This window comes from Sinocyclocheilus rhinocerous, unplaced genomic scaffold (assembly GCF_001515625.1).
Source record: "Sinocyclocheilus rhinocerous isolate Xijiao unplaced genomic scaffold, SAMN03320098_v1.1 scaffold2274, whole genome shotgun sequence".
Classification (NCBI taxonomy): domain Eukaryota; kingdom Metazoa; phylum Chordata; class Actinopteri; order Cypriniformes; family Cyprinidae; genus Sinocyclocheilus; species Sinocyclocheilus rhinocerous.
Genome location: NW_015636081.1, coordinates 391549 through 404956, shown reverse-complemented (window position 1 = coordinate 404956; position 13408 = coordinate 391549). Strand labels below are relative to the sequence as shown.

The following is a 13408-nucleotide window of genomic DNA, read 5'->3' as shown; positions in this document are numbered from 1 at the left end:
TCTCCTGAGGCCACAAGAGGGCGCATCGAGCAAAATATTATGCACGTTTCTTCAAAGCGTCATAAAACAACATGACTATCTTTGAAAAAAAGTGCATAATGTTTAAAATAATGTTTATAAACCATATATAATTAATAAAGTTGCTTAAATAATTAGAAGAAGAAAAACAGCACCATGCATGTATGCATAGTTTAATACAAAGGACCGAAAACAAAAAGTAGGCTACTTTCTTCATTTAAATACATGAGATACAGTGGGATGGGGGAAAACCACCATAAAGTCTTGAGACATGTTTTTTTTAAAGTTGAACTTACAATAATTTTACATGGCTTTCTAAACATGCGCGCTCTCTTGTGCGAGATGTGGGCCACTGATAAGGCTGCCTGACGGCTGACGCAGACCTAAAATTCGAATGCAACGTTTTTGCACTCGAATGTGGATTTTTTTATTTTTATTCGACGAATATTTGAAATTCGTATTTTTTTTTTGACAGCCCTAGTGCAAGGTGCGCATTTCTGTTTATAAAGCATATACTTTTTTTTTTGTTTTAGAAAATGACTGATCGTTTCACTAGATAAGACCCTTATTCCTCGTCTGGTATCATGTAGAGCCCTTTGAAGCTGCACTGAAACTGTAATTTTGACCTTCAACCGTTTGGTAGCCGTTGAAGTCCACTATAAGGAGAATAATCCTGGAATGTTTTCATCAAAAATCTTAATTTCTTTTCGACTGAAGAAAGAAAGACGTAAACATCTTGGATGACATGGGGTGAGTAAATTATCAGGAAATTTTAATTTTAAAGTGAACTAATCTTTTACTGTAATAATGTTTGTTCTTGTTATTAATGAAAGCTACTATTGTTAATACATATTCTATATGGTGCACATAAACGACTTCATATTGTTTATTAAAGATGTCTAAGCAGTACTTCAAGTTATTCTAAACCTTGCATATAACGTTAGATCGGTGGTTCTCAAGCTTTTTGATTCCAATTGTTGTCTCTTTTTTTCATTTTTATTTTTTCATCACAAAAATTGGTAAAGCTTTTAATCACAGCACATTACCATATTAACACGGTCCTGAACTAAATGACAAACTTAAGTGTTGTCCATGTAAATACTGCTTGACTTCCTTCTCCCTGACATGTGGGTCAGAAACAAAGTTGTGCAGCATGTTTTATTTACGGGGGTAACCATATTATTTCAGCCTTTCTCTAAGCGCCACCTACTGTCAAAGTAAATTAGCATTTTCATGTTGGGGTTGTTTACATCAGAGCACAAGCCTCTTTCACGCAGCATACACAGTGTTGTTAAATTGAAAAGGTTAATGGAAAAGAATTGAATTCTAGATATCTACATCTGTAATATGGTATCTAGAATTATTTATGGTATTTTGTGGCCATGATAACAATACTTTTAAAGGGTTAGTTCACCCAAAAATTAAAATTAGCCCATGAATTACTCACCCTCAAGGCATCCTAGGAGTATATGACTTTCTTCTTTTAGACGAACCAGTCGGAGTTATATTAAAAATTGTCTTTGATCTTTCAAGCCGTTTAATGGCAGTCCAGTGGGTGTTGCAGTGCATCAGTCCAAAAGAAGTGAAATAAAGCGCATCCATCCATAATAAAAAGTGCCTCACACCTAGGATGGCTTGAGGATGAGTAAATAATGGGCTAATTTTCATTTTTGGGTGAACTATCCCTTTAAAATGTTCATTACCACAATATATAATTTCCGAAGACCAGCATGTGTAATGTGTATACAGACAATATAATTGAGAAAAAAAACGGGAAAAAAAACCATTAAATAATAAAATTCACCTGTAGCCACTTGTTGTAAGCTCAGGCACCACCACCCTGCGTCTCCAGGCCTGAAGGTCCCTCTCTGTGGCCATCTGACTGCGTGGAGCATTCTGGTGCATCTGCCGGACTCCCTCTACCTGTCCACTGCGCCGTAAACCCACATTAGGTGGAGACTGAACCTCCATGCGCTCGTTCAGCGACACTGTGCAATCAAACACAGCTATATTAGATGAAACTTTGTGGAGCTTCAACTGCAAATGCACAGATATGGATGTCGCTCTAAGACTACATGCTAAAGGAGTTCAATGTATAGGCACCTCTGCGGGGAGTTCCGGGCTCTGGTACACGGGCAGGAACGCCACCCTCTGCCTGAGCTGCAACCGGTCCGTCCTGGTGCTGCTGAAGCTGGCGGATGGCAAAATCCAAGGCGCTGTGACGAACCTCCTCGCCCTCTGCAGACTGCTGACTGATCACCTGCTCCACGACCTCACCATCACCTGAAACATTTTCAAACGGTGCACATTTTTTTTCTCAGTGATGCACCAAATGTTTGGCAACTGGAAACATTTGGCTGGACAATAGGTGTGTGCGATAATGACAAAAAAAAAAAAAAAGATATCTCAATATTTTCTGGAATTTTGTTGATAATTAGACAATATTTTGCGGAGCGTGTTATTGTGCTGCATATGTGAGTCATTTATTCAACCGATTCAAAACCAGTTCAAATTTTCGTTCTTGAAATACATTTTAGACACAACAGGTCTTGTTTTTGCTGTAAGTCACTTATTATTAACTTTGTTTATTGAACTGTTCATCAATATCACATTTGCAATCGTGCAGATATTTTTTAGAAAAACGTCACTCTTTGTGTGCTATCAGATGATATAAATATAAAAGACATAAAAAAAGAAATATTTGCCCCCTCTCGAATTTTGGGAGAATTCTAAATGCATTTTAATAGACTAAGGCCACGTTCATATTGCGTTTACATGCACAACTTTTGTTTCAATCGGACTGAATTCATTCCGAATTATGAATCTGAATGTAGTGTTTACATGAACGCTAAATAAAGTGATCGGGTAGATGTGCGCATTTATGTGTCACAAGCTTTGACATGCGCACACTGCACGAATATTGAGAGTTTCCCGCATAATTAGCTTGTGTAGTAGAGGCACATACAGCAGTCCTCAATAATATTTTGACTCCTTTTTTCGACGAAAATGAAAAGAAATTTTGGTATAGTATTTATTTTTTAGAATACATTTTTAGTCTCGTCTTTTTTCGTCAACGATATTGCATGTTGATTAGGGCTAGGTTTTGACACAAATTTCACGATTCAATTCGATTCTCATTCACAAGCTTGCGATTCGATTTGATTCAATATCGATTATTTTGGATATCAAGGTACACAAGCCAAATTTTCTCTTAACTAATGCTGTAAAATATACATGAGAGTCAGTTGGTAGGATACTACATTACTATAATATTGAAGGTTAAAACTGATTGATTTTTTAGGCTATACAACCGTTTAAATTACACTTAATTAAGTTTTTAATAATAAAAAGTTACAATTAGGCCTACATAATATTTCTACTTCAATTCTTTTTTTTAATTTTTATATATAAACATTTGGCTGTCATAAAAAATATAAATGAAACATTGAAGAACAGTGAAAATTATAATGAATATATTATATGCTGCATGCATTTAGCAAAATGCCACTCTCTACAGTTGATTTTTTTATCTGACTAATGAGTTGATGGTCACCGAATATGCTTTTCTGAGGTAAATGTGACGTTACGTGACATAAGTCGTTATATTGACGTCTTTGCGCGACTGAAACACTGATCAAGCGATTACATGAGACAGATACGGATTGTAAAGTTGTACTCTTTCTTTTAACTTACCTTCGGATGTTTAGTCATGTTTATTTTGTGCCGAAACTGGTATTAACGTGGAGGAGAGGATTAGTTCACGTGCGCTACGCACGCTTTTATTGAACTGAGGCACTACAGCGATCTGTCTCTCCACATTAAACAGCGCCAAAACTGCATTTATTGCATGAATACTGCAATACAATGGACATAAATTTAAATCTGAGACTTTGTTTCATATTAAAAGTACCAAAGCACAATGCTTATTGCGATTTATTGGATGGGAGGTGCCCTTCAATGTTCCGTCCATTAACTGAAAACAGGCTAGACTAATCGATTCTTGGGATTTAAGAATCGATATCGTTCCATAAAAATGAGAATCGATTAAAATAGAGATATCGATATTTTTTACCCAGCCCTAATGTTGATATAGTCAATTATCGTTTATTGTCTATTGTCAATAGAATGTGGACTCGTACACATGGTTTATTTTACCTCATCTAGTGTACTGATTTATTATAGGCTATTTAATATATAAATTAATATCAAATACTTAGATATGCACACTTTCGGTCTACTTTATGAAAACTGGCAAAAACAAACAAAAATTTTAACAGTAAAATTCCTAATAGTAATTCCAATAATTCCAAATTGCAATAATGTTACTTTATTAAAGGGGTGATATGATGCGATTTCATGTTTTCCTTTGTCTTTGGAGTGTTAAAAGCTGTTCGTGCATACAGAAGATCCGTAAAGTCGCAAAGATTAAAGTCTCAAACCCAAAGAGATATTCTTTATAAAAGTGAATGCTCATCCACACCCTCCTAAAACGCCTCGTTCAAACACGCCTTCAAACATCAATGTCACTGTGTGGGAAGATTTGCATAACACTGCCTGAATGTATATGCAAAGAAAGAAGGCGTAACTTTTATTCTCGCTGTAGTATTGTTGCCACCGCAACCATGTCGTTGAGATGCTGTGTTTCGTTGCGAAAGCCAAACTACTTTGTTAGAAATCAGTAGTTAACTAGAAATCAGTGGTTAAGTTTTATTTACAACACAGTTCCAGAACAGTACGACCCAAATATTCATATGTGTGCAGCACATTTTACGGAGGAAAGTTTCCTGGACCTGATAAGGGGCGTAACATTTCCGTCACATGCTTGAGGTATTCGGCCAATCACAACTAGTGCTGTGTTCGATACGACGATGTATCGTCACAGAGATTTGACGATACGAGTAACGATACAGCTGGCCCTGTATCGATATTGTGGCACATGTGCAGCAGTGGACCGCACTTCATTTGAATAAAAGAACAACGTTTAAAATTGAGCAGAAAAGTGAGAGGTTTCTAAAAAATCATGAATAGAGCATAATATATATATATAAAACAAGGCTATAACAAGGATCCTTGTTGAGAAAGATAATGTAGGCTCTTGAGCGATTAAGCTATTTAGTTGATAAAATTGCGGGGCAGAGCTAAAAAGTTTGTTCCTGAATGTCGGAGTGCGGTCGCAACGTGATCTGTGTGAGTGACTGAGCCGGCATGTGTGTGCATTAGATACAGAAGACAGCGCATTAGTTTAGAACTCTTCTAATTTTTATTTTTTTAAACGTAGAGTGTTAATTTGTGCAATGATAACCTACCAGCAATGTAAATATGATTTTTTTAAATATCAGAATGAGTACATTACAATATAAATTTAATAGAACGAGTACATTATTAATTATGGGCTTAAAAACAAGATGCAAAAAATCAGAATATTGTACCTGGTGGGGAGTGCCCAATGTAAACATGAAACATGTCATTACTTATATTGTACTGTGGTACAGTTATGGAGGCCCTTCATAATGCAGAGGTCAACTGCCTGCTCTGCCAATAGTTAGAAATGGCACTATAGTAAGCAGTGTGAGGTGAAATTCAGTGCAGTCATGTATCGTGATACGTATCGTATCGTGACCTCTGTATCGTGATACGTATCGTATCGTGACCTCTGTATCGTGATACGTATCGTATCGTGACCTCTGTATCGTGATACGTATCGTATCGTGACTTTGCTAGGGAGCACATCTTACAAGATCAGATATTTGTCAATGAGCTCAGAATCTGTTGAGCAGCAAATACTCCAGCATGGTCTTGTCAGTCATCTCTCCTTATTCTCGACCTGTGATCAGTCAAAGCTGACTGCGGTAGCTCTTGTTGGATGCAGGGTTGCCAAGTCCGTGTTTTTTCCACAGAATTGGGCTACTTTTAAACTGTTGCTATGGGTTGATTTTTCCAAGTGGGTTAAAGGTTTGAAATATTGCATAAATTACATATGACTGAAATGCTTGTATTGAAACATTTTGCATTCTACCTATGATAAAACCTTCATGGACTTCTACATTAACAGTTCCCTCTTGGTGGAATGACCTGCCCAGCTCAATCCAAGCAGCTGAGTTCAAGAAACGGCTGAAAACACATCTCTTTCATCTTCATTTGACCCTCTCTAGCTAGCACTCTCTATTCTAATGCTACTTCTAATTTTATCTGCTTGTTTTTTTTAATTAAAAAACTTGACCCTCTAACATTTGCACTCTCTATTCTATTTCTATTCTAATGGCCAATCCATTTTTTGGGGGATTTTTTATTTATTTTTTAATAAGTATCGGTTCAGGCACCGAAACCATTTTAAAAGTATCGATTTGGTACCGGTATCGAAAAAAACCCAAATGATACCCAACCCTAGACTTTGCTGGTGATACACAGCCCTAATCTCAAAGCACTACATCACTGGCCAATCAGAGCACACAGTGCTTTTCAGACCGATGAGCTTTGTAAAAAATCTACGCGTTTCAGAAAGGCGGGGCATAGAGGAGCAACAATAATGTACAGTATGTGGAAAATAATGTTTTTTTAACCTTAAACCGCGTAAACACATTGCAGTACAACAAATACTCAAAATAATGTTCTTTTTAGCAACATCATATGACCCCTTTAAAACAACAGCGGTTGAGTAAGTGCATTTATTCAGCAACCACAATCACAAACAAAATAGTCGAGATCTCATGACAGAACACAGACTGGCTGAATCATGACACTTTCATTTAAGCTGAACATCTCACATGGAGATGGACACATGGACGAAAATTAAAAGAAATTTTGGTATAGTTTTTATTTTTTAAAAAAGTGTTTACATTTTTTTTTAATTAAAAAACTTGACCCTCTAACATTTGCACTCTTTATTCTATTTCTATTCTAATGGCCAATCCATTTTTTGGGGGATTTTGTTTTTTATTAATTCATTAATAAGTATCGGTTCAGGCACCGAAACCGTTTTAAAAGTATCATTAATAAGACACACTACAAAACTGTTATGACAAAAGTAGGGAACTTACTTGTAGCGACATAGCCCAGTTGAGGGACTAGATGCTCATCTGCAATGTTTTCTCTTCCTGGGACCAGTCTTTGGAATCTGGGAGGGTGAGGGTTACCATCCACGTCAACCAGGAAGGGAGGAGGCATCAGGTGTGGGGCCTGCTGGGTCTGCTCATCCAGAACAAACCCATTTGAGTCCCGGATCAGCGGTCGATAGTCAGTGTGGAAAAACACCTGGTCTGGAAGCTATGGATTAATTTGGAGAAATAAATGAATAGATGAAGAAATGATATATAGAAACATGCGAGATGTTGTCTTGGTGCAATGCAGATATATGAAAAGACGTCAAATCATCAACTTCAGATTTCTCAAATTAGATATCATACAAACCTTCTCATAAGGCTTAGAGCTACCAAAGCCAAAAATAACCAGATGTCCATGAGAATCTGTCATTGCAAAGCGATGCCCATCAGTGGTGAACTTACAGTCAAACACAGCACCATGCCCTTGACCTTCGATCTTTACCACAAAAACAGTTAAAAAATCACAAGATAAGTTTTTGGCATGTCTAATAATTGATACAGTAATAAAGTAGTGGATGTTCAAGTTCTGTAAACAGAACTGAAAGATGATTGGGATACTCTACCATATTAAAGTAATGCATGGTTTTGGTGCCTCTGATGAGGTCCCATATGAAGACATTCCCATCATGGCCTGCAGACAGCATGATGCGAGGGTCATAGGGATGCGGCTCCAAAACAAACACCTCGGCCTCATGACCCTGTGAGGTAAAGAGAAATGCATTCATCTCCTTATAGCATCTGTCTGACAGTGTAGTATCAGACCGTTCACCGAACATATATTTTGCACAAAAACGGACAAGAACTTTCTCAAAATGCAATACAAAATGTTTGGCTTTCTTTTGTTCATTTAAATTTATTATTGCTGATGTTGCTCTGTTTGTTTTATTGATTTGTTTGTTGCTAATGTTAAAAAGCTTGAAATAAAATATTAAAACATTTTCAGGATTTCGCTACACAGGTTTTGGTTCATTATTGTGTGAACTATTCCTTGAACTAAATCTGAGCGGTGGAAACTGTCTTACTTTAAGGATATGTAGCAACTGTCCAGTATAGGAATTCCACACTTTGAGCAGATGATTGTTGACAGCAGTGATGACAGTGTTGTCGTGGCGATCCCAGGACACCATAGTGACTTTGGGTTTGAAGAAATTTTCATCCTCTGTTAAAGGGGCAGACCTACGGTAAACAAAGGAGGAGCAACTTCATTAGGAGATCAAGTCACAGTCAATGAAGCATCTGCTTGAGTTTTCCAGAGGCTTTTCATACCCTGGAAGAGTGGCAGACATGTCCAATAAAATACTCTTCCACTGATGTTTCTGATGCAGTTGCCATATACGAGCAGTGCCGTCTCGACTGCCACTCACAAACCTAAATAAGAAACATTAAAAGAATGATTTTGGGATATATATATATATATATATATTAGGGATGCACCGATACCGATACTGGTATCGGTATCGGGCCCGATACTGGTCTCCTGTACTCGTACTCGTACTCGTTAAAATGCCCCGATACCAAACGCCGAACACACATATATATATATATATATATATATATATATATATATATATATAAACATACACACAAAGAACAAGAAGCAAACTGATAGTGATGCACCAAACTGAATTCATCCAAACCTAAATTCAAGGTTTTCATTTAGCTGAAAGCAATATTACCTCTCTCCTGAATGACAGAACTGGATGCTGTCCACCTTGTCCTATAAATCAAACAAAACATTGTAAATCAAGGCACACCATGTGAGATTTTCTCTCAAAATCTGTTGATTAATTCAACTATTCCTAAAAACTGAGTGCTCTTACTGTGTGAGAGTCAAGCTCAGCTAGTTTTTCTGGACTGCCACTACCCAGGTAGTATATCCTGATGACATCATCTGTGCTTCCTGTTGCAAGGAACATGCCACCTGTATAAAGAGAAAGAAATGTGCACCTTACATAAACATACACATGTCAAAAGGGGGAAAAACCCTTCAGCTGCAGTTCAAACATTCAGTCCATCTCACCAGGGCTGAAGGAAGAGCAGATCGTCTGAACACCAGGCCTCGGCTTCTCTGTGAATTTATGTGGACGATCACTGGTGAGCAATAAAAGAAACAAAGAATGAACCTCAATCTCTTGACACACTAGACCCATTCCTCATCTTTTCATTCTAACGTGTTGAAGAGCACTCACCTGAAACAGTTATTATTCACATCCCACTGCCAGAAACACACCGTTGCATCAGTTCCTGTGGACACCATGCACCTTTTGGAGCCCTTAACAAATGGAGAGAACTACAAAGAGAAAGAGGAAGTAGAAAGACCTGTTAGAACAACATGCCTGTATAAGCAGCATAGAAACACATGAAAATGATACAACTGTTCACATTATCATTAAGGATAATACGCTACTGAGAATGCTATTGGTTTACATCAGAGCGAATTGTCATGTAGCTCACAGCTGTTGTATAATTGTTCTGGTGTGACCTCACACGATCAACAAGGTGCGTGGGAAAATGAACAGTTATTTTTGGACAGTACCGGCAACACTTGTGATGTCAAGGGGTCAGAAAAACTAAAAGATGGTGTTTATAAAAAAAAAAAAAAAAAGTTTTTAGCCCCGATTAAAGGCCTGTGTGCCGAAGCGCGCATGTAGCTCACAGCAGACAGATAAATTGTCCACATGTTTTGCCCCCAGCAAATCCATCAGCAAAAAAATTAATAAAAATACAGCAGTTACACCCTTACACATGTTGTAGTCTGGATGTAACACTTACTTTCATTTCACCTTTAGCTTCCTACAGTCACACTGTTCAGTAACTGGAGATGGAACAACACAAAGCTCCCCACTTCATTTTTACATTTGCATAATCCCAAATACTTTAGCAGATGAGTTAGATTAAATTACTTTACGAAATCTAATTTAACAATGACACAGAGAGTAGAAATTTACTGCACTTCTACATATTGGGAATGATAAAAACTATTTTTAACATGGGCGCATGTTAAAAACTATTGTATGACTCAATATTTATTTACCTATTTATTTATTTTGTTTCCTTTCAGTTAAATTGTGGCCACACATTAGTATAGAACAAACGTGGGAATAAATTAGTTCACCATGGCCACAACTTAACTAAATTAAAATGGCATGACAAACTAGCACATAGTGGTCAAGCTTTAACTAAAACAAGGGAACAAATGAATATGTGTCTATGAATTAAGTTGTTGGAGCGAATTCTTAAAGGGGTCATATGAAAAAAAAAAAACGCAACAGATTGTGATTTGAACTTGATGCCCGTTACATACCACAGTCATTGCCGGAGCCAAATATACTTAATTATGCAAATACCAGAGATGGCTTGAACACAAAACTGTATATTGTTACAGTCAAGTGTTTAATGTCTTCATATTTCATCATTCATAGCATTTTATTGAGCTACAGCGATAGGGATGCCTTAGTCCAGGGATCCTCAAATCTGGCCCACGAGATCCACTTTCCTGCAGAGTTTAGCTCTAACCCTAATCAAACACACCTGAACATGCTAATCAATGTCTTCGGGATCATTAGAAAATCACAGTTAGGTGACTTTGATCAGGGTTGGAGCTAAACTCTGCAGCGCATTGGCCCTCCAGGGCAAGATTTGAGGAACCCTGCCTTAGTCCATATTAAGGATTTCCTGATGCATATGTGGAGTTTCTGCGTAAGGGCACCCTCTGGCTATGAATATGAAAGAAACAGACTATAGCGTTCAGAACGCTATAGTGAACAGACTATATACTATAGCGTTCAATAATGGCCAATCCATCCTATTTGGGGAAAAAAATAAGAAAAATTATACTTCTCTCAAAAGAATTTTGAAGTAGACATACGATAATCCATGTTTTTCTGGAGTATACAGGAGTTTTTTTTGTTTTTGTTTTTATTTAGAAATCACATTTTAATTCGAATATTGCAAAAAAAACACTGATGTGTCAAGCCACCAGGACCGACCCAAACCGAAAACCGTGGTTAAAAAACGGAGGTATACAGGTGCATCTCAATAAATTAGAATGTCGTGGAAAAGTTCATTTATTTCAGTAATTCAACTCAAATTGTGAAACTCGTGTATTAAATAAATTCAATGGAGTACATGTACAGTAAATGAACATACTTTCCAGAAGGCCAACAATTCATTAAAAATGTTTTTTTTTATTGGTCTTATGGAGTATTCTAATTTGTTGAGATAGTGAGTTGGTGGGTTTTTGTTAAATGTGAGCCAAAATCATCACAATTAAAAGAACCAAAGGCTTAAACTACTTCAGTCTGTGCATTGAATTTATTTAATACACGAGTTTCACAATTTGAGTTGAATTACTGAAATAAATGAACTTTTCCACGACATTCTAATTTATTGAGATGCACCTGTATATTGAACAGTGGGCTGACTGTATTGTTGCATCCCTACCAAGAATACCAACTACTTTGCTGTTATTAGTACTGTAACTATTATTTAGTGTTTATTGTATTTGAATTATTGTAGTTGGATTAGGTGGCTTAGGTTTTATTGTGACTATGTAATTTTATTTTGTATTTACTTATATTTATATATTTACTTATATTTAATATATTGATCAATTTAAATATATTTTTATATATATATATATATATATATAAAATTGGTATTGGTTCAGGCACCGGAATAGTTTTAAAAGTTTAGATTTGGCACCGATATTGTAAAAAAAAACATACGATACCCATCCCTACACATGACATGCAGTTCAAAATAGATATTGTGGTCTCAAATAAAGAAATTGTTCCCACGACTTATGTGGTCACATTTTATTAATTATTTCCCTGGGAATCAAACTAATGTCCTTAGCATTACCATCTACCAGATGAGATACAGAAAGCTCAATAATCACTGCAAACTTCCAAAACATTACAGATCCAGAAAAGCAGCATGAAGTGCACCACGCTGTATTAGAATGATTTCTGAAGGATCATGCGGCATTGGTTGGTTAGACTTAATGCCGGTAAATTCACTTGCCAAGCTCCTACACTGATTTAGCGTTAATAAAAACAAAGCATGGAAAGGACACTAAAGTCATACAGCACTCTCACCTGTAAAGAGGTAATAGATCCACTGTGGCCCTGCAGAACCGCCACTGGGGCACAAGTACGAAGGCACCAGACTCTAATGGTTTTGTCGCAGCTCCCGGCCGCAATAAGGGTATTCTCAAAGTTAACGGCAAGGTCGGATATCTCAGCATAATGTCCTCTAAGAGTGGAGTGAAGCCTTCCGTCAAAAGAGGACCAGATCTTCACCAAGGCATCGTCGGAACCCTGAGGGTCAGGAAATGAACAGGGCCAAGTGTCAGATGGCAAAGACCAAGAGATGAGCCTGAGGGTACTCCAAAAGATTTTTGATGCTCACCGTAAAAATCCTGGATCCTGTTCGATCAAAGGCGATACAGTACACGGCAGAGAGATGTCCCAGGATCCTCCTGTGCATCTTCATGTGCTGATAATTGCTGACAGGGTTGATAGAGCTGAAGCGCTGAGCTCCAGTGAGCTCTCTGCCTCGGCACACCTCCACTACAATCACAGAGAGGAAATTCACTCAGAGCGCTCAACATTTAATTTCTCTGTTTGCCAAGACACAAGTCAAATACATTCAACAGGGATCAGGGATGGCTAGGAGCCAAAGTGAGAGGAAACAGTCAATGGGCCAATGCTACATTTATGCCATTCATTCAGTTGTGCTGTGTCAAGTTTAATCATCTTACATCAACATTCATGGGGTGTGACACGGAGCATTTAAATAGACACAAATAGCCACGTAAAATATTAATATGCATTTTTAACTAGTGATTTTATTGCTTATAAGTAGGTATGTAACGATTAACTGCGAGCCGGTTGAAAATCAATTCAAATATGTGACGATTCATCTGCTATTGCCGCAGTCTAGAGATGTTGAGAGAAGGCAGACAGTAGTGACATTTACACTTGGATAGCTGACAAACACACCAAGGCAGAAGGGGTTGAAAGCTCCAGCCAAAGCTCCCCTTGCGACGTTCGCAGTAAAGAGTGTTTCCCGGCCCCGAGTAGAGAGTGGACTCCTGACACACCAGACGGAACCTCTCGGTCCAGAATCGGACCGACCTGCTTGCATATCTGCAACAGGTGGTCTGGTGCAATATGTCTGTTGGCATATACCTAACAAAGAAATAAGGGATCCTTTACTTTCGTTATGTCATGCATTAACGAAAATTAAAATAATATATATAAATATATAATTTAACTTTTTTTTTT

General features: G+C 37.4%; 1 protein-coding gene across 1 annotated transcript in view; it reads right to left on the bottom strand.

Moving 5' to 3' along the window:
* Positions 1-13408, bottom strand: part of LOC107747676 (bromodomain and WD repeat-containing protein 3-like) — a 32049-nt gene that overhangs the window by 17181 nt on the left and 1460 nt on the right. The window contains exons 5-18 of the mRNA XM_016562270.1: positions 13120-13312; positions 12531-12715; positions 12218-12439; positions 9308-9408; positions 9139-9209; positions 8939-9039; positions 8795-8835; positions 8385-8486; positions 8141-8294; positions 7682-7816; positions 7426-7554; positions 7056-7281; positions 2122-2301; positions 1823-2006 (exon numbers count right to left, since the gene is read on the bottom strand). Of these exons, the coding sequence (XP_016417756.1) occupies positions 1823-2006; positions 2122-2301; positions 7056-7281; positions 7426-7554; positions 7682-7816; positions 8141-8294; positions 8385-8486; positions 8795-8835; positions 8939-9039; positions 9139-9209; positions 9308-9408; positions 12218-12439; positions 12531-12715; positions 13120-13312 (2024 nt within the window). The remainder of the gene's footprint in view (positions 1-1822; positions 2007-2121; positions 2302-7055; positions 7282-7425; positions 7555-7681; positions 7817-8140; positions 8295-8384; positions 8487-8794; positions 8836-8938; positions 9040-9138; positions 9210-9307; positions 9409-12217; positions 12440-12530; positions 12716-13119; positions 13313-13408) is intronic.